This window comes from Protobothrops mucrosquamatus, unplaced genomic scaffold (genome assembly GCF_001527695.2).
Source record: "Protobothrops mucrosquamatus isolate PMUCROS unplaced genomic scaffold, P.Mucros_1.0 scaffold_160, whole genome shotgun sequence".
In the NCBI taxonomy this organism is placed as follows: Eukaryota; Metazoa; Chordata; class Lepidosauria; order Squamata; family Viperidae; genus Protobothrops; species Protobothrops mucrosquamatus.
The window spans coordinates 86,749-111,583 of NW_015386236.1; the positions used below are offsets into that span (position 1 = coordinate 86,749).

The 24,835-nt window shown below is 40.3% G+C and overlaps 2 protein-coding genes across 2 annotated transcripts in view; one reads left to right on the forward strand and one right to left on the reverse strand.

Annotated features, from left to right (window-relative positions):
* Nucleotides 1-5,906, forward strand: part of LOC107292110 (nuclear envelope integral membrane protein 2-like) — a 16,205-nt gene extending 10,299 nt beyond the window's left edge. The window contains exons 7-9 of the mRNA XM_015821170.1: nt 1,879-2,104; nt 4,180-4,356; nt 4,993-5,906. Of these exons, the coding sequence (XP_015676656.1) occupies nt 1,879-2,104; nt 4,180-4,356; nt 4,993-5,227 (638 nt within the window). The 3' untranslated portion in view covers nt 5,228-5,906. The remainder of the gene's footprint in view (nt 1-1,878; nt 2,105-4,179; nt 4,357-4,992) is intronic.
* Nucleotides 5,907-9,305: 3,399 nt separating this feature from the next.
* MFSD6 (major facilitator superfamily domain containing 6) overlaps nt 9,306-24,835 on the reverse strand; it is a 20,373-nt gene continuing 4,843 nt past the window's right edge. Inside the window, exons 2-6 of the mRNA XM_015821181.1 lie at nt 18,931-19,028; nt 16,155-16,316; nt 13,706-13,804; nt 12,135-12,412; nt 9,306-10,653 (exon numbers count right to left, since the gene is read on the reverse strand). Of these exons, the coding sequence (XP_015676667.1) occupies nt 10,483-10,653; nt 12,135-12,412; nt 13,706-13,804; nt 16,155-16,316; nt 18,931-19,028 (808 nt within the window). The 3' untranslated portion in view covers nt 9,306-10,482. The remainder of the gene's footprint in view (nt 10,654-12,134; nt 12,413-13,705; nt 13,805-16,154; nt 16,317-18,930; nt 19,029-24,835) is intronic.

Here is a 24,835-nt window from a genome sequence, read left to right on the forward strand (position 1 = left end):
GACCTAAGGTGAGTTTTAAATAGGGACAATTTTTAAACAATTTTAAAGAGCCACAGCTACCAATATTTGGATTTTAATTGGTTTTTAGCAGGGGAAAAAATTTTTTGTACAATGTTTTAATATGCTGTGAGCCGCCCTGAGTCCCATGGGGAGAAGGGCGGCATATAAATTTAAATATAAATAAATAAATAAATAAATAAACTGATGACCAGTTTTCACACTTCAGACTGTTGCAGCATCCCCATAGTCACGTGATCAAAATTTGGACATTTGGCAACTGGCATGTATTTATGACAGTTGCACTATCCTGGAGTCATGTGATCACCATTTGTAACTTTCCCAGCTGGCTTCTGACAAGCAAAGTCAATGGGGGAAGCTTGGCTGCATGATTCACTTAATAACTGCAATTATTCACTTAACAATTGCGACAAAAAAGTTATAAAATGGGCAAAATTCACTGCCTTGCTTAGCAATGGAGATTTTAAGCTGTGGTTGTAAGTCAAGGACTACCTGTACACTTACAAGTAGTCTTGGTTACATACCTGGTGAATCTTAGTTATATTTGAATGACAGAAAGACTATTCTGAAAACCTTCCAAAACAGATTTTATTGTTCCCCTCCCTCCCAGATCTGGGATACAGCAGACTTTTATTACTTTGGATGTAAAAAAGCTGTCTGTTCCCTGATGGGAAAGATGACACTTCAGATAGAGATCTCTATCTGCCAAATATGCTGTCCAGAGGCTTCAAGAGCATCTGGAATTATGTGAAGTGATACAAACATTCTTTATGTAGTGTCCTTTAATATATATGATAAATCGTCACTTAGTATTTAGTCATTGCTGGTTGTATTTGTTCCTAGCATTAAACCAGGATTTATTATTTTTTTTATAATGCTGGCTCATAATGCTAAACAATTGGGTAGATTCACACATCCACATGCTAGACTGACTTTATGTGTGAACTAAATAACTGAGTAAAAGATATGCTTTTTCAACCTTTGCTACATAGCTATAATCATGCAAACTCCCGCTTTAAAGTCCTCATTAGCAAATACAGATAATCCTCACCTTACAACTGTAATTGAGCCCCAGATTATGGTTATAAGTAGTTGCAGTCGTAAGCTGAGGCATCATGTGACCGAATCTGATTTTTTGACATTTTCTGCCAGAAACCAGAAGTTAACGCTGGGAACCAGCAAAAAAGTAGCAAATCATGGTCACATGAATGTGTGGGACACTGCAAATGGCGTGAAGGTGAGCTGGTTACCAGGTGCACAAAATCTGACCAAAGAGAAGGGGTGCAACTGTTGTAACTTCAAAATGGGTTGTACGCAACTATGGGGAGGTTCATTGTAACTTTGGTCATTAAGCAACCAGTTGTAAATTGAGGACTACCTGTATTATGAGATTTACCTCAGTAAATATCCATACATATTTATGAATGTATATACAATATTGGTCTTTTTTTTACTGGAATCTTGATCAGAAAGTTTTTTTAAAAAATCATCTTTCCATGAGTATTATTTTAAATGATGCAATTGGAAAATGAGCACATTCTACCATTTATTAGTATTAATAAAAGTTAATCTTCCCATAAAATGCTGGGCAGATACATTTCCAGAGTAATCAGCCTGTCTGTCCTTCAGATGGGCGTATGTGGCATAACTCTAAGCTGCTATTATGCCATGAAAAGCATCCCACTAACATAGAAAAAAAAATCAGGAGTGGAAAGAATCGACTTCTATTTTACTTAAATATCCCTCCCAGAAGCAAATGTTACTTATCACAATTTAGCCTCAAGTGAACGGTTAGTTGCAAGTAAACCTATCACTTTTTTATCTACTATTTATTTCATGGCTTGGTGTTTTGTTTTTCAGGGTATATTTTATCAGTTGGATTGATCTCTTTTGCTATTTGCAAGAAGCACGGGCCACTCGGCAGCCAGCAAAGTATGAACCTCTTGATGTGGATGTTGCAGCTGAAAGGCCTGATCTTAATTTATTTTGGCATTGCAATCCCCTGGGTGGCCTATGCAGTCATAACTGCTATGCTCTGTACAAAACTCCTGCATTATCCCCTTCGAGCATCCTGCTATATTGGCAAGTCAGTAATCTTTCCCTTATTAAATCAAAATGATATTCTTACCAAAAATTTGTTGAAGCAACTGTATAATGTAATCAGGCATTTCAGGCAATTTTATTCTGTCAATGAAAACCGTGTTGTTTATTTATTAAATTTGTTTGCCCCTTATGTTCTGCTTTCTCTCTGTCTGATATGTAGTAGAGCTTGCACAGTGCCAGAATGTCCCGGAAGTTGTTTGCTTCTGTCCCCACTCAGCTGTAAAGTCATTCAGTGCAAGGCCATGGGCCTTCCAGCTCAAACTGAGTAGCACCACACTGAGAGAGAACAACTTGTCCTTGAGGATGTAATTTTTGGCATTGGTGTACTTTTTCTAAAAGTTATTGTCCTACTGAATTATATTATTTGAGAATTGGATTATACAAATCTACAAATAAACTGGCTGTGTTTGTAGTCACTGCAAAGCAGGATTTATGTTACCGATGTTTAGTTAAGGAAGCATGAATCATTCTTTGAGGATAAGCAAAACAATTTCCTGATTTGGTTGTTGCCATTCCCTCAAGAAAGCATGGGTTGGTTTGAGAAACAGAGTCTGTTTAGACATTTGCCTTAGTGCCTTGGTAAATTGGCAAAGGGTCTAGAGAGCAACACAAAAGTCAAGGAAAAAACTAGGATTCTGGGACCAGCCCTAAAGATTAAAACAAATCAGAATATGTAACCGTAGTTTCTCTTTGCCTGATTAGTTGTGATGCACTAAGAGATGCAGTCTGTAGTTACATGAAACCTGTCTCAGCATTATATGAAATCCAAGCTTCTGTTTTGTCATTCGCTGCACTTCCTTAGAAGCAATCATTCTAGGGAGCCTAACAGTTATCTGGGGCCATATTCAGTATAGAGTATTCTTACTCTATATTGTGGGTATGTCATTTCAGAAGTAGTAGCATTATTAGGGATTTTTCTGACACATGGTTGTGCCCTAGTATTTGAGGTATGATTACACTTTCTTCAGCACTTTTTAGCATCAGGGCTATTGTAGACACCGCATGCAAATAGACTTAATTTTAATCACTCTTTTGGATGAAAACATATGCTAGGACAGTGGTGGCGAACCTGTGGCACACGTGCCAGAGGCGGCACTCAGAGCCCTCTCTGTGGGCACGCGTGCCATTGCCCCAGCAGAGTTTGCCAGAGTAGCGAGCACATGGTGTTTGGAAGTGACAGGGCAGGAAATAAGCGAGCAAGCGACGTTGCCCCCCCCGGGGATGCCCCGGAGATGGCAAGGGACTGGCCCTGGCCACGCTCACCCAGTCTGCCATGACCACTGCAGCCACGCCCACCCGATGGGCCACGCCCCACGTCCCCCCTGAGGCCACCACAATGCTGATGCAGCCCTGGCACTTTGTGATAAATAAGTGGGTTTTGGGTTGCAGTTTGGGCACTCGGTCTCTAAAAGTTTCACCATCACTGTGCTAGGATGTTCTGCTTTATTTGCCAGATAATTCAACGTGTGTCTAAATATAGGTGCTTTCAAGGAGAGCAGTTCACTCATTAAATTATACAATATCTGTTGTTAGAGCTTTTGGCAATAAACTCAGGAATCTGGGGGGGGGGACTTTCTTTTAGCACTTTGAATTCTATTCATACTCAGTTGTGCTTGGAATCTCATTAAAGGGCTGCAGAACTGTTTGGGTACAAAATTGGCACCTTGTCAAGAACTCAAGTTTGGCTGTGCTTGGAGAAGCCTTAAGAAGGAGATCTGATCTCCAAGGTGGCAAGGTTAGAAGGCCACTTCTTACCTTTCCCCATTGCGAAGGGTTACAACACAGTCCTCTCTATGTCTGCTCAGAAAGAAGGGTCACTGGAATTTACTTAGGAGCAAACAACATAGCTAATAAACTCAAACTACCTTGAATGTAATTCTTTGATTATTTTAACTTGGTATGGATTTTCCATTTAGTATGAGGTAGTCAAGAATAATAGTCTGCCTGTCGGATTCTCGATAATTCTTTTTAAAAATGTATTCCATACCTTTTGGGTTTCAAATCCATACTATAATCTTTAAAGTGCCTCCCTCCCCTTCTCCCCCCCCCTTGGTTTAGAAAAGCTGCTCAGTATTTCCACCCAGAAAACTTGGAGACTCGTTATCTGACAGAAGACGAATACCGGGAACAAGGAGAAACAGAGACCGTGAAGGCCCTGGAGGAGCTGCGCATATTCTGTAGGAATCCCACTTTCCCCTCTTGGGTAGCTGTGGTCAAACTGCAATCCCCACAAAAGTAGGAGCATTTGTTTTCTTTTCCATATCTTATAGCTTCATTTGGGGTTTTAAATAGCAAAAGCTTTTTTTTCCCATTGAGGTTGCACTTCCACAGGAGTCTTCTCTGGCGGGCTACATTTGATGCCTTTGTGGATGAGATTAGAGCAGCGGTTCTCAACCTATGGGTCGCGACCCCATTTGGGGTCGATCGACCATTTCACGGGGGTCGCCAAGCAAGGCTGTCCGCCATTTTTTTCCCCTTTTCCGGCGGGTGCCTTACCTCCCTTGAGCTGGGCCAGCTGGTGGTCGGCCTGCTCCGTCTCTGCCGTTTGCCAGCTACGCCTCGGCCGGTGCAGGGGGCGGAACCACACATGCGCGGGGCTCCCGGGCAGGGAAAGTCCTCGACTTACGATCGGTTGGGTAGTCCTCGACTTACGACCGGTTTAGTCCTCGACTTACGACCGGTTTAGTCCTCGACTTACGACCGGTTGGGGTCACGGCATTAAAAAGGTTGAGAGCCACTGGATTAGAGCAAGGTGGGGTTGGGCCAGTATTTTTCTTCCTGACATCCCTCCCCTTTTTTTCCCCCATCACTTTTAACTGTTTGGTGCATTGCTTTCTTCTGTTTTGTGATCCCTCTTTCTCCTTTCTCCAGGTTTGCAAGCTTCGTTCTAGGTTCTCCTCATGTATCTGCTGAAGAAACGACAGCCCATGAGGCACAGTATGGCATCGGAGGAGCCCTCCTAGAGCAACAGCTTTTCCAGCCAGAGACTGAGGCAGAACTAGAGCCCCATAATGCTTCTGCTGAGGTGGAGGAGAGAAACAAAGAGGAGGGACTGAGACTGTTACAACCAAACCTCCGGCACTTCCACAGTAGAGAATTTCTTTGAGCTGATGCCCAGGTCAGCGGAAACATGTAATAACACGCTTTTTGAACTGTAGAGGGCAGTCAAGACATTTTGAAGGACTTAACCATGACTTCATTGGTTTCCAGAAAGCAGTTAAGTTTGCAAAGCCATCATGCCTAGGGTTATGTAAGGAGAGAATCCAGGCACATCTGAACAATACCGGACTTAGCCATCGTCTCTGCTTAGAGAAACAATTTGCTGAAGGTTTGATGAGGCAGCCTGTGGAGGGCAAGGAATTCCTCTCAGTTTTCTGCCAATTTACAAGTTCACTTTATAGCAGTCTCTTTTATTTGCCTGATCCGTTGATTTCTAAGTTTGCACATTAACCCATGGTGTGCTTAACTCTCATTTGCTGAGTTCACAGAAACACATTAAGCCATAATCTTTGGTTTGTAAACCACAACGGCTGCAAACCAACACACAATCGCATTGCTTGGGAAAATCCAGTGACAACTGATGTTGGGAAAATGAACTGAGAAGTTGACGTTATTGGCAATTAACCACTTTATGCTAATTATTTCTCCCCAGTAATTGGGATAAGCTGAAGCCGTGTTGTTTCAGCATAATTTGCAAATAAACTGAGCGTTCTAGATATTACAGATGCCACAGAGCACTCATCTTTAGAAGAGCCAAGGAAAATGTTGGAGCATAATAGTAGTAGTAGTAGTAGTAGCAGTAGTAGTAGTAGTAGTAGTCGTAGCAGCAGCAATAAAAGCAAAGGTAATAATAGGTACCTTGGGCACAATTCCAAAACATCTGGAGCACCACTTGAACACCATCGTAATTGACAAAAATCACCATCGGTCAGTTGCAAAAAGCAGCTTTACTTGGAACAGTTTACATCTTGCGACAATACCTTTTAATTTCATCAAACATCATCTGTCTATCCCAAATCCTTGGAAAGGACTCAATAGGTGGATAAAAATGCCAAATCCAGTCTAAATGTCTGGCAGAGTACGTGACCAACAAAAATAAAATTTATTAAATTATATGCCACCCAACTCATAGTGACTCAGAGGTTAGTAGCACAAGTGGGATGGAACTAGTGTTTACTCCTGTGTACATGAAGCCCTAAATCCCAATTGGGATCACTGCCAAAACCTTCCAAGTCCACAAGAGGGATTGGCATTGCTCCCATGTTTCTGCAGATTGCAAGGTCTTTTGGTTGGTTATTTGTTGCTTGACATTTTGGTCTTTGGTCAACTTTTTTTTTTCTTGGTATGCTTTAATGTTTTTTCTGTAGCATGGTGTCGCTATGGAGTCAGGCAGCCTTGAAACTGAAATACACAAATGAACGTATGAAATGCTTAGAAGCACAAATCTGCAAGGAAAGACAGTTAAGAGTTACTTTGGCTTCAACGGCTGATTTAGGATGGAGGTCTGAAGCTTTCTTCTTGTTTCATTTAGAGGAAGCTTGATTTTTCTTTTGAGGCAACAGGCCAGCAAAAGAATTGTGTAATCATAGGTTACCAGGACTCTGATTTTCCTTACATCGCTTCTTTGGGCTAGGTAAGCATGCTATGATTTTCATAGCAGTTCATAATTTGGGATGCAGTATCTTAAGTCTCTAGTCCTCAAATTGAAACAATTCACCAAGATTTCTGTGCACATAACATGATCTTAGAAACATGGAAAGGGAACCAAGGAGATCTTGTTCTTTAATTACTAATTACTTCATATTAGTCTAGCATTGAAGACTCCATGAAGTTTGCTGTAATATCATCATGATCTCTCCGATTAACCTATACCTCTGGCTTTTGTGAAGATTTAAAAAATGGAGACACCATCATTTTATATAACTTGATTTTTTAAAAAGCTGAAGTATAAATGTAAACAATAACAATGTTTATGTGTGTCAAGTGATGCATTGTTGACAGAATGCACTGTGGAGTAAGAAGAGAACTGCTTGGATTTTGTAAATCCCAACCTGTTTTTAATATTCACTTTCAAATAAAATGAGCCATTGTAAATAGTGCATTCAAATATATTAATAACGTATCTTAATTCCTGCAGAGAGCAGCCCACAGGACACCAAACAAGGAGTGGAGATCTTTGCTGAACAAGGTGGTTGATAATATTGATATATTTCTCATCTCTTGGGTTCAAATTCTTTCTATGAACCCCTTGATGCCAAGAATAAAAACAAGAAAAGGGATATAATTCACTTCCTCTGGGCAAGGAAAAGGAAAGGGGGAACTCGTCTATGATCTCCCAAGGGACAGTTAAATTCATCCTCTGAAGGGCAGCTCTTGGAACTAGCCAGACTATCATCAATCAATACATGAGTGCACTTGCAAGGAATTTCAATGCTTCATATACCAGCATATGGGAAGGGTTAGATTAGAGCAGGAACAATTTGATTGCAGTCTAGGTGCCAAAAATAAAAGCTGCCTTATTGCAAAAAGTGACAATGTCAAGCCAACCTTGGCTAATCTCCAAGATAAAAGAGTGACACGTAACCTGTGCTTAGGGGGAAAAAAAGTCCGTAAAGAAAATCCCAGGCTGTAGGGAAGTTGAAAAAGCAACCTGGAAGAAGGCAGTGACAAATCACCTAGTAATCAGGAGTCAAGCTTAGTATAAAGGGTTATCAAAAGTAACTGCAGGGCAAGTGCCCTCATAACCATCTTAAGAGCCATGATGATTTCAAATATGGCCATGGTTCAGTTGAGGGCTTCCTTGCTTGTAATTTATAGAGAACTCTGCTGTGGAACCACTTGCAAAAAAAGTGAATCTTTTTTCTTCATTTTCAACAGGAGACTAGCAAAATGTTCCCTCATTATTGAGGCTCTCAGTACATATAAGCAGGTAACAAACATGTTGAATACCTGCACTTGTCCAATGGCTGAATGAGACGAGTCATTCGCCCCTTCTGCAAATAGAGCAGTCAGATTAGATCACAAAGTCTTGTTAATATTGTGTTTCATCCTCTACTTCTTAAAGACCTGGCACTACTCGGAGCCATTAACCGGAGGAGAGAGGCATTTGAGAGTAGTAAGTACAAGTAGTCTAATAAAAGCACAAAGTATTTAGTAAACACAAACTCTTGCTAATCCACCTCCTATTACGGTTGTTCATGTTTTTAACAGAACATGACATTTTTGATGTATACATGAAATTTTATTTATCTCGCTACATTTTAACAACTTCACAAATACGAGAGCTGTCTACAGCCCCATTGTCCACAAACAAGGAAGAAACCGATTTGACAGGCAGGTTGGATATGTAAACATAATGTGTAAGTCTTACAACTCAGGTATCCAACATTAACAGTTATTACCATAGCATTTATCACATAGTTCAGATAAGTTCATCTAAAGGATTCGTTGCCTCTTAAATAACCATTTTTAGTCTCCTCTTTTTTTAAAAAAAAAATTCATTTCCTTCCTTCCCTCTGCAATATAAACATATAATAAATAGATTTCTGATTTTATTTTTAAAGGTCACTTAAACAAGTCAAGAGAAATTTACAGTACATTTAAGTTGAAGTGCAAAAAATAGCTAATAACTACTTGCCCATATTTGGTCCCAGGTATAGATTGTTAACAGTCCCTTAAGGCTTATGTAAGGAAAACACCCTTAGCATCTATCTTAAGGTATTCTATATTCTGCATTCAAAAATCAAAGGTATCTGAAATTTAATTCTATGAGCCGCACCAGCCCCTGGGGCATAAATGGCATCCCATTGGCTGCCAGAAGTCAAAAACCATCTGGGCAAAATCACCCATGAGTGGGACTCCTCTAATGGAAGGTTAAGTTTGATATTCAGTATGCTTGAAGCCTAAACGCTATAAAATTGATTCTAACATTTTCTCTCAGCTGTAACAAAAAAGAATGTATGGGACCTGCACTCAGTTCAGTGAAATGTAAATGTCAAATCTGAATCTGCCAATGTATTGACAAATTAGTGATAAGACAACATGATCAATTTGCTCTATCCATTTTTCTCTTTTTCCAACTGCTTTTATATTAACTATGTCTTCCTTTCCTTTACAATAATTAGGATTTACACCCCTTCCCAATCCACAGGCACTTTAAATATATTCTATAAAGTTTTAATCCCTTTCCCCTTAAATAAAGATACTCTATCATAAAATAAACTATATCGGCCTGGCTAAGAAAAACTTCTCAAGAAACAGCTGATATATATGCCTCTCATCACCGGCTTTCAGAACAGACTGCAGGCCTCAGGAACGTGGCATCAGCATCACCACTCCAAAAATCTAACAAAGCTAGACATTTTTGACCCTTTGTTGTTATTGTGCTACACAAGTTAAGTAGGAACTTCTCAGATCTGCCTGAGGGGAAGGAATCATGTTTCCCCATCACACACCAGAGAGGCAAAAAAAGAGAATCCACATAGACTGCTTCTGTAGGACAATCCCTCTTTGGCAGATCCATCCCATATAAAATCATCAGTACCGTCAAACTGTATCATCACAGTCCAGGTCTTCAAACATAACATCACAAATTCCAACCCATATCCCGTTTTTGTAGAATTATGGAGAACCACATTTTCCTGTTCTGTTTCTTTCTAAAATGCCCTTACTAATGCTCTATGGCTTGGCCACAGCAACATAAATGCCGCTTGTCTGGTTAGAAAGGTTTCAACAGATGTTTCATGTAGAATTTTACCAGCCAAAAGTTCTACAACATCTCTGAAAAGTCTTTACAAAAGACAGAATTCTATGGGGCTCCTTCCTTCATTTCCATATTTAACTACTGTATTTTCTCTGAGGTTTTGGTGGATTAACTGCTGTAGGAAAGCCTGCACCTCATAATAAATAATCACTGTCTAAGAAAAAACTGCCACGAGCTCTTGTCTTCCCTTTCCCTAATATTGAATTAAAATGTTCAAGTGCATTAAGTAAGAGGAAACAAAATTGAACGGCGGGGGGTTTTGTCTGTGAAAATTAATTACAATCCAGAAAATTATCAAGACAATCAGATGTGTTTGTTTTACAACACTTCCATTCAGGTGGGGGGAAAAATAACTTCAGATGAAATAGCATGCTCCTTTGCTAGTCATTAACCTGGCCGCTTTTGCTTAGCCTTCAAACTGTTCCTGCAACAGGCCTCAGGTGTTGTCACAGAAAAGGCATTAAATATTTTAAAAGCTTTGGCCGCATCAGGTTACTATTGCCAAGAGGAAAAGAGGTGAGGTCTCAAACTCCCACATCAGTCTTTTTTCTGATTGCCAAGAGCAGTATTCAGTGCTGCGAGATGGATTCAAGAAAGTTCTATTCCTGCCCTCTCTCGGGAGACTGAGCTCGGCTTCCCAAAGAAACAGGGCAGTCCAAACTGGGGTGGTTTTCAGGGGTAGCTGTAGGTACTGACGGTTCTACCACTGTACCATCAGGTCTTTGATCCAGAGGACTATTTGGTGTGGAATCATGATTACTGCTGGCATTCTAGGAAAAAGCAAAAGAAAACCACAAGTTTTAACATCTGCTGTGTGGATTTGTTCAGAAAATACACATAGACCAGGGGTAGGCAACCTTGGCTCTTTTATGACTCGTGGACTTCAACTCCCAGAATTCCTGAGCCAGCCATGCTGAGGGAAAAGGGAGAAGTTTCCAAGCTGAGCCATGCTGGCTCAGGAATTCTGGGAGTTGAAGTCCACGAGTCATAAGAGAGCCAAGGTTGCCTACCCCTGACATAGACTATCATTCCTAGTAAGCCAAAGTAGCTTCCTCTTAACACGGAACACAAAATCATATTCACAGCGCAGCGCACAAGCATTCAGGCAACAGCAAAAGCCATCATACGCAGGTAACAGATCAGATAAACTTACCTGTCCTATATTTTCCTAACTGCTTTTCCCCAAGAAGCATGTAGAAAAAAGACTTGGTGTATTTTAAGACAAATAATAATAATTCTGTGTAGATAAGAAAGAACATTCCTCAGAGCTTAACACATTTCATGCTTCTTTTTATGCAGTTGCACATATTTTCCTCATAGGCTTTCTATGCAATACTTTCTATTTGAATGTCAGCAGCGTGCTATTTTGGGAACAGAAGTATGAATATTTCAGCAGAGAAGTAAATTATCTTTCCTAATAATCACAAAAGGGGTAGGACAAGAAACACATTCTTCTGCAAATAAAAATACTAAATAACAAGATTTAATTTTATATCCTGTGCACGAACCAGCTGATATAAGAAAGCAAGCTCATGTGTTCAGATCTCTTGGCCAGATTGGCAAAACTGTTGTAAAACAGTTTTTCTTGCACTATCAAGCCAGGGCACAGGATGAGATACTACAGTATCTCTGTAAGTCTGAGACAGTAGTGGATTGACTATGCAAAAATATTAATGTCAACAGCCTTTTTTTCCTTGATGTTTTTAAGAGGTGCTGACTTTCCTTGGCACCCAGTGAAAAAGTTCAGCTTTGCCTCTTGATTAAGAGTTCTAGGACTTTTTTTTTTTTTTTTAACCTAATAGATTCATTAGTCTGAGAAGATTTGACTTCACAGCACTATCATCCATCTCTCCAATTATCCTACCTCACTAGATATTGTGCCTCTCATATAGGCACAGAGATCCTCTAGTTTGCTTCTCTCCAACTATGCTCTGAATCCTTTTCCAAATCCCAAGTTAAATGACAAATGAACTCCTAGAGCTTTTTCTTCCTATGAAATAACAATACTGAATCAATCCAATGCAAGGCACAGAGGCTCACCCATGTCTAACTGCATTATGCAAGCAAAATCTATGTTACATTTTTTAACCTCTGTTATTGTTTTAGTAGCACCAATATTTAATATGTGAAGAATGGGATGTACTAATACTGTGGTTTGGGAGCTTCTGTTTTAGAATTGCAAAGCCTTGAGTATCAGGTATGTACAACTTTTTGCCTGGAAATACCTTTCATGCACCCAAACCCTGGTTACCTGCAAAGGCTGGTTCTCGAGTGCCTGATTGGTTTTGGAGAGCTGAACCATCTCTTTTATCTGATAAATAGCATAGGCTAAAGTAACCCAGGGTGAAGAACTGACACCCCAAGCAGGCTTGTGTACGTCTTCCTGCTCTTCTTGGTGCTTGGTCTTTTTGGCAGGAAGCTTGGGCAACGGGCGAGGCATAATATCTTCGGTCTGTTGTACCAGATCAATTGTGGCAATGGGCACCGGACTTGAAGGCACCGGGATCCTTTCGGCCAGCATGGTCTTGTCTAAAATTTCAAACAAGAGACAGGATGTTGACATCAAGAGAACTCACCATCTAAGAGTTAAGTGGAAGACTTTTCTGAATCCAGCATTCTGATTCTAGGTTCTCTCTGGCTATAGTAGGAATCCATTGCTAGATTTTGATAGCAAGCTCCATTTCCTCAGTTATGAAGTTCGCACTTACTGACTGCTAGCTACTGTATTGGAGAAAAATACTTCACACCCAATATAAAATAAAAGAGGTAAGGAGTCTTCTCTCAATCCATTGCAATATCTCTCTCTCTCTCTCTCTCTCTCTCTTTTTCTTGCAAGAAGAAAAACCAAGCACTGTATAAAACAATTATCAATAATGTTTATCTTCCAATCTTATTTTTCAAAGAAAATAGTACAGGGTTGGCAAAATGGGACCAAGTTTTCAAACATCTCATAGGTCGCCTACCGGTAATTCTTCTAGATGCAGTTCAGAGAAATGTATCAAAGCATCTCTTTTATTTCAATCACCTGAGTATCTACAAAACCAATTTTTAAAACAGACTTGGGTTATTATACAAAGAGGTACAGTATCAGAGGCAAGCTTATTTTTAGCAAATTTTTTAGCTAATATGCGAGTCATCCCACATTTCTCCTCATTCTACATCCTTCTGTACAGCTAGAAAAACTCCAGAGACAACTTCCAGATGGATCTCCATGATGAACATTACAGATTTATGGGATGAGGACATGAAGAAATTGCTTCACTAGCAGAAGCCATTTTCTATAGCTGACACTGGATTTTACCACTTTTTCCTGGGATCTTTTCCCTCAAAGACATCAATGTTATAAGTCCACGTGCATGTCCTTCCATTACTTTTAAATCAATCTGTATTATATCAAGAACACAAATGAGGTTTACTCTTGCTTCAATCTGACATTGTGAAGAAGAAGAAAAAGCAGTGCGCCCAATCTTCTGTAAAGGCATACTGTAACAGGACTGCAAAACTACAGATGTCCACACGATGGCACCAAATATTAAAGTATTCTGCTTAGGCTTACTGCCATTAGAAGCTACTTGGTCTGTTGGCACTTCAGATCTGGTAGGGCTGCAATAGGCAAAGCTATGTGTGGTAAACACAATGTGCCACATGAACTAAAAATGAACCCAATCCAAAATCATAAAAAGTCATCATGCAAGCTAATTGATTAGAGATGGCAAATGTTTAAAAAAGCAAAAAACGACTTCAGGATAATGCAAACTAAAAATAACCCAAAGGAGAAAAACCGGTTAGGTAAGGTTGTTTATCTAAGGAATAAGCACTTACCTTCTTTGTCATCCTGAACTGCCATCCACTGAATCAAAGCAAAAAGCAAGAGGATAACAAGAAAAGCCATTCCTATCCCTCTGAAAGTTGAGGCAGCTCCTGTAGAGGAAAAAGCACACAAAATAGGGTCTGATTCAGTTGCAGGGGGAGTGATTGGCTAGGTAGGCATATATTTACTAAAGCATGCCCTACTCAAGCTTTAGTAAATACAGGTAGTCTTCAACTTACAACAATTGAGCCCAAAGTTTCTGTGGTTAGGTGAATTTTGCCCCATTTTACGACCTTTCCAGCCACAGCTGTTAAGTGACTCACTGCAGTTGATAAGTTAGTAACCTGGTTGTTAAGTGAATCTGGCTTCCCCATTGACTCTGTTTGTCAAAAGGCCGCAAAAGGTGATTGCATGACCTTGCGACACAGCAACGGTCAGTAAGTGTGAACCATATGAATGTTGATCACATGGGGAAGCTAGAAAAAAACTGAACTGTAACGGAGAAAAACGGTCATAAATCACTTTTCTCAGCGCCGTTGTATCTTTGAACGGTCACTAAATGAACTGTTGTAAATCGAGGACTACCTGTAAATGAGCCAGTTTGGTGTAGTGGTTAAAATGGCAGGCTAGAAATCAGGAAACTATTAGTTCGAGTTTTAGGCACAAAGCCAGCAACTGACCTTGGCTAGGCTAGGTCACTCTCCCTCAGCCCAGGGAAGCAGGCAAGGGGAATCACGTTTGAAAAACCTTGCCAAGAATAATGGGCAATTGTTGGGAGTCAGAACTGACTCAGTGGCACAAAAACAAACAAACAAAACCCTATCCTCATTTAAATGAAACTTTCTCCCAGCAAAAGTGTACGAGAGGAGAGCATTCATGCTTCAAGGACCTCTGCACCATTTTGTTTATTCTCCCTCAAAAGAGAGAAGATGGCTGAGATCAAAGAGACAAGTGGAATTGCATTTTAGTTTTAACAGGCAAAAATGGGTACCATTTAAACAACAACAACAAAAAAAGCAGAGGAAGCTGTCTTCATTTATGAACACTTTTCACTAACAATTGAAAGCTACGACCTTACAGTACGTTGAGGAAATTACACAAGGTAATTATTATAGGTTTTATTTATGCCACAATAGGAGAGGCTTTTTAATAGTTATTGTTCTTTAAGGACTCATTAGGGGGTCTCAGATTTCACGTTAGAAATGGGCACACTTGTCTATTTCTGCTTATAACTGGAACTGGAAAGTGTGAAAAGAAGTGTTCCCAGTGGAACTCTGTATTAAAAAAATCATTTTAATGCTAAAAGTTTGGTACTCGTTGGGTATTACTCTTGGAATATTTTCCCATTTCTTTCTAACAAGACCACATATTATATGCTACAAACTCAGAAGAAAGGAGACTAAAATTTCGCTTCATGATTTCTGAATCTGGAAGCTTTCCAAAATATGAATAATTCAGAAGTAGAATTGGGTGATTTGTTGTAAATCAGCAAAGGCACCTGACTGTTATAGTGGTGTTTAAAAGTTTGTAAAACCTTTTGAATTTTCAGTATTTCTGCATAAACATGACCTAGGGATCAGAGGTATAGCTTGAAGACACCTTTCCAGCAATTTATCTGCTTGAAAACCTCCTAGAACAGTTTGCAAATCTCTCTATGTGTTTATCAGGACAACTTCTCTTTTTCTCTCTCTCAAGTGGGATAAAAATATCTAATATGATTTATTTGCTTACATATCACATTTAGAAACTGCCCATCTTTCACATAGGGCAACTTTGGGCCGTGTACAAATCTAATAATAGCCATAATAAATGGAGAGGAGGCTGCATCCCAAAACAGCCAGCCTGCCCAGCTACTGAATCACCATGGTCACTGCAAGAGCACCATCTAGCATGCAAATACACCCGGTAGCAGGGTTTGTGCTGGGAGAAAATGAAAATCCCTATTTCCACATTGAATTGAAAATCCTGCAGTTAGTTGGCTTTGGTTATGGGCTGAGAATAAGAAGAAAGCAGAGTGCCATGTGGAATATTTCCCAGAAGATGGAGACCAAAGTCCCTTTGAGATGATGTTCAGAGGCCTTGTAGACGTGTCTCTAGAACCACGGCAGAGAAGGTTGAGTTACCAATTGATATTTACTGATTGATATAGGCTGTGTTCTCCCCAATGTGACTTTTCCCTCCCTATACACTCTGTGTGTGTGTGTGTGTGTGCATGTGCATGCATATTTGACAGCCAAACAATGGAAAGTATACAAATTGACTGTGCTTGCCTGCAACAGTGGGAGCTACAGTCCAAGACAAATACTCAGCATCTGGTTGAGGAAAGCCAAATCAGGAGGAGTCTGGTAGCACCTCTGACTGCTAACACGGTTCTTCAGTTTCCACAATGGTTGAAGAAAAGGTTCTTAAAGCAATAGTCCAAACAGTTGAAAGTCATATAAATACCTAAGTTTCCCTTACCAAAATAATTGACCAACACTCCACCAATCATTGCTCCGCATCCTCTGCCCAGGCCAAGGTGAAGACCCTGCAAGATCCCCTGGGCTGACGTCCTCAGTTCCGGGGGCACAGCAGCACTTAGATAGGAAATGCAAGCTGCCCAGATGGCTGCGTGGGTCACACCTACAAAGGACAGAAACACGACACCATGTGTTCTTAAGATGATTGTTCTCTGCAGGAGTGTTGGGAGTTACACAACCAATACTGTCCATGGCAAGAGTGCGTAGCCATTTTAGGGTGCAGCTGCACTTTGAGCCCTGGGCACTCTTCAAGAGCTGTAAAATTGAAACGAGGCTGGTGGTAAAGAGTACCAGAACACATTCATACATATGGCACCTGTCGCTTCCTTCATCAGCATCATAGCTAGGGAAGCTATAAGCAGTTTCTTTATTGCCCACCACACGTCCACTCATAGCCAAAGAAACAATTAGGTCTTCCAACAGCCAGTGATAACGCATCCTCTGAATGCAGAGAAAGTAAGCAAAGCAGTGAGCCTCAGGTTCTCCATGAGTTGCCCCCATGTGAACAGTGAGGGCATGAAATATATCTAAAAGAGTGTACAGATGGTCCTCGACTTATAACAGTTCATTTAGTGACCGTTCAAAGTTACAACGGCACTGAAAAAGTAACTTATGACCGTTTTTTCACACTTGTCACCGTTGCGGCATCCCTGTGGTCATGTGATCAAAGTTCAGATGCTTGGCAACTGACTTGTATTTATGACGGTTGCCATCTCCTGGGGTCGTATGATCCCCTTTTGCGACCTACTGACAAAGCAAAGTCAATAGGGAAGCCAAATTCGCTTAAAAACCATGTTACTAACTTAAAATGGTGGTGATTCACTTAACATCTATAGCAAGAAAAGTCGTAAGATAGGGCAAAATTCACTTAACAACTGTTTTGCTTAGCAACAGAAATGTTGGGCTCAATGGTGGTCATTAGTCAAGGACTACCAGTATTATGTTTTATCAATATGCTAGAAGACTTAAGAAGATGGGCTGTGCCTTTTGTCCTTAAATTACAGATGCACAAACTCAACAAGATATATTTTTAGTTTAAAAAAACTCATGAAAATAAATTTGGCTGGTCAGTTAACTTGCCTGTAAAGACTCACATTTAAATTAAATAAAGCTTCCATACTTTTGTTTGAGTACTTAATATAACTTTTAATAACGTGCATTTTGCAACTAATCTAGAAACTTTTCTTATTTTGTAAAAACAAAATAAATGATTTCCTAAGTTAGAAGATAGCAAAAACAAATTTCAAAAAGTAACAAGCTTAAATTCCAAACAATGTGGCTGAATATCCAGAGTTACTGCAGTCTTCATTCTTTCAGCCATACTTGCTAATACTACAAATATTAAAGAGTGCTACAAATAATGTTATGAATATTGGAGAACCAGTTTTATGTAAGAGTTAAGGTGCTAGAGTGGAAGCTGAGAGACTTGAGTTCTAGTCTTCCTTTAGCCATTAAAGGTGTGATTTTGGGGCTGGTCGCTCTCACTCTCAGTCCAAAAGTCAGGCCCAGCCCAAGAACAACATAGAACAATTCAAGCAAAAGTTCAGTTCTTTATTTGTTCAAAGCAGATAGAATCTTGTCAGATTAAACCTATACTATTCTACCACAAACAAATATAACTTGGGAGTTTCTAGGGAGTGGCTACTCTAAATATCTGCTTCAGCTGAGCAGTGATCCAGCTCTGGGCTGTGTTGTCTCTTGTCTCCCCATTCCCCCCTCCCCTTTGGAATGTGCTCCCTCCTTCCTGGGAAACTACAACTTCACTGTAGTCCACCACAACACTTCCCCTTTGTAGCTCCATCACACCAATCCACCTCATAGGGTCACTGCTATGAGGAAAAATTGGAGATGGGAACAATAGATAGGCTGCCTTGAGTTGTACAAACGAAGTCAGAATACAAATCTAATAGTAAATAAATAAAAATATTCTATTCAGAGTTAGAATGTGAACCTAAGTGAGGGAAAAGACTAAAGGTAGTTTAAGTTTCATGGATGAAAATTATGAGCACAGCTATTCTAATCTTCTACTGGATGGGCCATTTTTTTTATTTTTATTTTTTTGGTAGACCTGATATTTTTTTTCCAGTTTGTAACATTTTTCTCTTGGACTTGAAGGCTTCTATTTCTACTGCCTCCCTTCCAATCAGGTGCATTCATTCATAGGGCGCAGGCCACATCTCAACAAGTCTTCCCTAAATCTCAGGATCTCCGCCTCTTCCCTGCCCTCAAATCCATTACCAGCTATTTGGTCTTTAACTTTCACCCCAGTGACAGAAAATGACTAATATTAACCAAAACAGAACAAAACTGGTTCTGCCTGAATGTGTAGTTGGTTTTAAAAAACAGTATTTTCCTTTCAATTGCAGGCAATAGGATATTAACAGATTAAGAAACTAATGCCTTCTAGGTAAAGCCCCACAAGCAACTAAGCCTTATCTGCTGCAAGTTTCATCAGGAATCCCTTGTTTGGTGAAAGGGTGTGTTGTTGGCTTAGGTCACATAGCAGAATATTATGTCCGTCTACTGTAAAAACCACTTCCTGTCATTCATCTTTTTCTCCACCAACTGTACTGTACAAAAAGAGAACGATCCCTTTTGATTAGTTCCTGACAAAAGCTGAAGCCCAGGAGGATTTATGCTTAGTTATGACTCAGCAGACATTACAACTAGGAACCTGGAACGTAGAGTTCAGACACAGAAGCGCCCTATTTCCTTACCTTGAAGGACTTCCATAGGCAGAACAGTCCAAGCATTTTCTAGATAGGAGATATAAATATAACGAGCTGTATTGCAGGCAAGACCGATATACAGAACTCTGCAAGTAAAGGAGAGATCGCTGATTACTTTTGACATGTTTTAATATTCTTACCGACAAATTATCTGTATCGCTTTCAACCTGATCTACTCCAGCTTCACAAAAGATGAAGGTTTTTTTAAAAAAATATCCAGGACTGGACACCAAGTTGTATAGATAAATACCTCTAATACAAGGGTGTCAAACTGAATTTCATTGAGGGCCGCATAAGCATTGCGATTGCCCTGGGGGGGGGCGGGAGTGTGTGGCCAGGGTGGGTGTGGCTTACTGGGTGGGCGTGGCCAGCTCTACATTGTTTGCATCAAGGGAGCTTGTGGGGGCCTGGGCAGGAGTGGGACAGATCTGAGGGTCTCTGGCAGAAGGGGGTGGGACCAGGGCAAGTGCCAAGGCATGGTCCACAGAGGAGCCTCACTGTTCCTCTCAGTCCATGCCGGGGGGGGGGGGGCTGGATGGTGGTGCTACCACAAAATTGTACATTAGCTCCTGGCCGGCCTGGGCCAGGGCCAAGGCAGCAGGGGCCATTCCCTCACTGTTTCCAGGATGGCTTCGTGGGCCACATGAAACCACTTCGCGGGCCGCATCCGGCCCCCGGGCCTTGTGTTTGACATGTCTGCTCTAATAACATACTTACATGCCATGAAAGAATACATGATACAATGCTTTAAAAGAAATGTGCAACTGCTCCTGTGCATAACATTTTCACTGAAAACAGATTTTTTAAAAAAAATATCCAGGACTGGACACCAAGTTGTTCACAAACACTCTTAAAATGCAGAGGGAAAATGCACAGAGATAGTAGTGGCTAGAAACTGGAAGGCCACGAATTCTAGTCTTGCACAAAGGCACAAAGCCAGCCGGGAGACTTTCAGTCACTTTCTCTCAGCCCAAGGAAGGAGCCAATTCTTCTAAAATTTTGTCAAGAAACTGAAGAGAGTAGTTCAGTCAGTCACCAGTTCAGTCAGTAGTTCAGTCAGTCACCAGGAGACAAAAACTGACTCAAAGGTCTCTGTGTGCACAGACGAGTGCCTGCGTGCACGGGCACACACACACACAATAATCAGATACTGAAGAGTATTGTTTGTTGATGAGGAAAATGGACAAGTAGGGTGGTGCAGCAAGAGGAGTGAAAAATGACACCTTGCAACATTTTGTTGCAGAATCCCACTTACCGTTCACTCTGTTTTCAGTGAAAATGTTATGCACAGGAGCAGTTGCACATTTCTTTTAAAGCATTGTATCATGTATTCTTTCATGGCATGTAAGTATGTTATTAGAGCAGACATGTCAAACACAAGGCCCGGGGGTGGGATGCGGCCCGCAAAGTGGTTTCATGTGGCCCGCGAAGCCATCCTGGAAACAGTGAGGGAATGGCCCCCGCTGCCTTGGCCCTGGCCCAGGCCGGCCAGGAGCTAATGTACAATTTTGTGGTGGCACCACCATCCAGCCCCCTCCCCCCCCACATGGACTGAGAGGAACAGTAAGGGTCCTCTGTGGACCATGCCTTGGCACTTGTCCTGGTCCCACCCCCTTCTGCCAGAGACCCTCAGATCTGTCCCACTCCTGCCAAGTCCCCACAGGCACCCTTGACGCAAACGATGTAGAGCTGGCCACGCCCACCCTGGCCACACACTCCCGCCCCCCCAGGGCAACCACAATGCTTATGCGGCCCTCAATGAAATTCAGTTTGACACCCCTGTGTTAGAGGTATTTATCTATATACTGATTGCTTTAAATATTTATTGGCATTGAAACGTTAAGTTAGCTTTCCTGTTGTTCATTCTGAGCACTACTGCAGAGAAACCAGTGGGGTTCTTTATTTCAAAAAAAATGAATAAGTATAAATCATATGCTGTATTTATTGAGTCTCGAGTGCCATGTATAAACACAATGGTAAGAATATTCAACTAATTACCAAAAATATTTCCTGGCTTATACTCAAACTATACAATGTAAATAATAATAAAAATATGTAATTGGCAAAAAAGAGGATATTTATTGTAAATATGTCGTGCCTTTAGCAGAATAAGCTATCTTGCTAAATGCATAATATTGGAAACAAATACATTTCAATATTAACAGAGCCCATATGGATTCACTGATATATTTAATATCCTTTTGAATGTCTGAATTCTGAAATATGTTCATAATTATAAATATTCAGTTTGCCGAAACTGGATATAGATAGTCTTCCGCTTATAACCACAACCGGGTCTGGAATCTTGGTCATGGAGCGAGGGGGCCATTAAACAAGATGCTACCTGATCGCTTCACTTAATGATCACAATCCTGGTTCTCTGAGTTGCAGTTGTTAAGCAACTGCGCAAGTCATTAAGCGGAGTGCCAGGAAAAAGGCCTTTGCCTCCTGGGCGTGGTGAAATGGGGAGAAGGCCCAGCCTCCCCACCCACTTGAATGCCTGTAACTACAGTTCTGAGAGAAAGGAAGAAGGCCTGAGGGGAAGCTTGCCTATATGACTGCAGCTACTTTGGAAAAGAGCAGACGGCAACTCCGACTTTAAACCATGCATTTAGGAGACTATCCACCCAACAAGATCAACAGTCAAATCAACAGATAAAAATCGATTCCTAGGAAGGACCTAATAAAAGACAGATCACAAAGACAGAACAATAGAACGCCATACGTTGTCACCTACGGTTCACAGCGCAAACTGTTCAAACCCATTATTAATAATCTGCAATCCACTACACTTTCTCAAGCACTGGGCGGCAAACTCATACTTGGAAACAGATAACTAACTACCCAACCTGAAGCAGATTCTCACAAACAACAGATGTTAATGTGAGAAAGACCCGGCAATTAAACCAGATGTTTACTTTGCCCCTGCATTTACATTAACAACACAATAACAGGTCCCAACAACTTCAAGCATAAGATTATTTCCACATGCTTTTCATCCAATATGATATATATCATCATTTGATGACAAACAGGTCAGGGTAATAGACACAAATTTGACATTAGGACCCAAAATAAGGACAAAGCAATATCAGAGCATTTTAACCTCCCAGGACACTCCATTATAGATCTGAAAGAGCTGTTCTAGAACAAACAAACAAACAAAAACACAAATTACCAGCACAATAAAGCAAGAAACTGCTGAACTCAAATACACATCACAAGGTTTCAGGCCAGCTCAGAAGATCTCAATAAGCATAATGAGTTTTTGTTTATTTGCTTATTGTAATTTGTCTCATTAATAACCTGCATAAGCATAACTATCTTATCTTCCTCCCCTTTCCCCCCTCCATTTCATGCCTATTTATCTATTTATTGGTATCCCGCCTTTATTATGTTTACAAATAGTTCGAGGCGGTGAACGTACCCAATACACCTTCTTCCTCTTATTTGTCCCACAGCAACACCCTTGTGAGGAGGGTAGGCTGAGAGAGAGTAACTGGCCCAAAGTCATCTAACCGGCTTTCACGCATATGCATATTGATTATATTAGTGTTTATGATTTCTCAATGTAGGAATACTTGGCTATTATTTATTTTTACCCTATCTTAATCTTAAAAAGGTTCTAGGCAATGCACAAAGGCAACAGTGAGCAGCAAGTGCACCAATAAATACAAAAAAACCAGAACATCATCATCTTACTAACTTATATGAAACAATTACATATCCAATGTCTGGTTCTGATCATTCCCACCAATCAAGACTTTTTTCACAATGATTTTTACACTAGCTTCTGGGAGGCTACAGGAGTGGAAACCATACTTGACTTCTTCCAATTTCCCCTTGGGCTTTCCCAATTTGGGGAAACTGAAGGCAAGAGTGTCCCCTCCTCACACTCCAAGGAAGGCTCTTTTCACCAGCTCCCTGCCTCTCTCATTCAAGGCATCAGAAAGTTTCCTTCTTCTCTCCTGCATCTTCTTCTCCTCGCTGCCTTTCTCACAATTCACACTTCCATATAAGTTCCTCTGGCTAATTCCATATAACTCACAATTTAGCAACCACATTCAGTTAGGTATAACTCTAGGCTTTCCTACCTTGCTTTGCCATATACTTTGATATTTTATCATTATCTTTAATTGTTGTTTTTAAGACTTTTTTAAAAACTCCTCCTTCTCCTGGCTACTGTGTATTATTATTAAAAGGACCTGGAAAAGCTCAATTATAGTATCAAAGACATGGCCAGGTGTTGACCATAGATCACAAACTGCTCCTGTGCATGGTGGTGGTGGTGGTGGTAGTGGAGGAGGAGGAGGAGGAGGAGGAGGAGGTGGTGGTGGTTTCCACAATATGATCTTGTCATACCCGTCATTTTCAAGAACAGCATGAAGTCCTAAACCTCATTGGTTCAGAGGAAGGATGAATGTAAAAAGAGACTATCAAAAATGAGGAGAAGAAACCAAACTGGGTCTTAGAACAAACTATGGAAATTGCTGAGAAGAGAAGCCAAAGCCAAGAAGGACAAAAAAAAAAAAACAGAAAAGAACTTAACAGAGATTCAGAAAGCTGTTAGAAAAGACAAGAAGCAATATTACAACTCTGGAAAGACACTGAAGAAGCAGATGTGGAAAAACAAGGAAGTTCTTTCAAAAGATTTCTTAGGAGGTTCCAGTCTTGAATTGGAGCTAAAGGACACTAATGGATAGACATTAACTACTTCAAAGGAGATCAAAGAAAGATAAAAGAGTATACTGAAACACTGTATAGTAAAAATATCAACATTCAAGATACCTTAGAACAGGGGTCTTCAAACTTGGCCCTTTTATGACTTGTGGACTTCAATTCCCAGAATTTCTCAGCCAGGCAAGTCCACAAGTCATAAAAGGGTCAAGTCTGAAGACCCCTGCCTTAGAAGATATTTCCTTACTTATAAGAACCTCTAGTACTAGAAGATGAAGTTAGATCAACACTCTCGTCATTACTAAGTTGAAAGGCTACAGGAACTGATGGAATATCCACTGAAATATGGCGTAACAGAAGACAAGTCAGTCAAGGTTCTAACCAAACTAAGACAGTAGAACTAGGGAATAATGGCGGCCAACCGATTGGAAGAGGTCACTCTACATTCCAATAAAAAAAAGAGAGATGTATAGAATCTGCAAACTATTATACAGTTATACAATTTCACATTCTAGCAAAACAACACATTAGCTACACTAAAGCTACATGGAAAAAGAGATGCCATACGTTCAGATTTTAGAAAAGACTCAGGAACACAAGACATTATTGCAGATGCACACTGGATAATTGACAAAAGCCAAAAAACACAATATGTGTTTCACTGATTACAGAAAGGCCTTTGTGTCAATCATATCAAGATGTGAAAGCAATATATCAAAAACAATCTGCTCAAATAATTATTAATGGAGACTTGACAGAACCTATAGAAATACAAAAAGGCACCAGACAAGGTTGTCCACTTTCTCCACTATTATTTGTATTGTCTTTAGAAATTTTGCTGTCTAGAATCAGAGAATCACCAATGATTAAAGGCTTAAAGATTTTTACTAAAGAATACAAACTTAAAGCTTTTGCTGATGATTTAGTTTTTACATTAACACAACCAATCAAATCATTGGAACTTTTGCTACAGGAACTACATCAATATGGTAAAGTGGCTGGATTTAAAATTAATGTGAATAAGACTAAAATCCTTACAAAGAATATGATTGTTAGGGACAAAGATCAACTTATGCAGATGTCAGGATTTGAAGTGGTTAACAAAGTTAAATATTTGGGAATTTTTTTGTCATCATCCAATGCGAAACTTTACCAGAACAATTATGAAAGATTGTGGAAATTGGTACAAAAGGACTTATCATCGTGGAAAAAATTA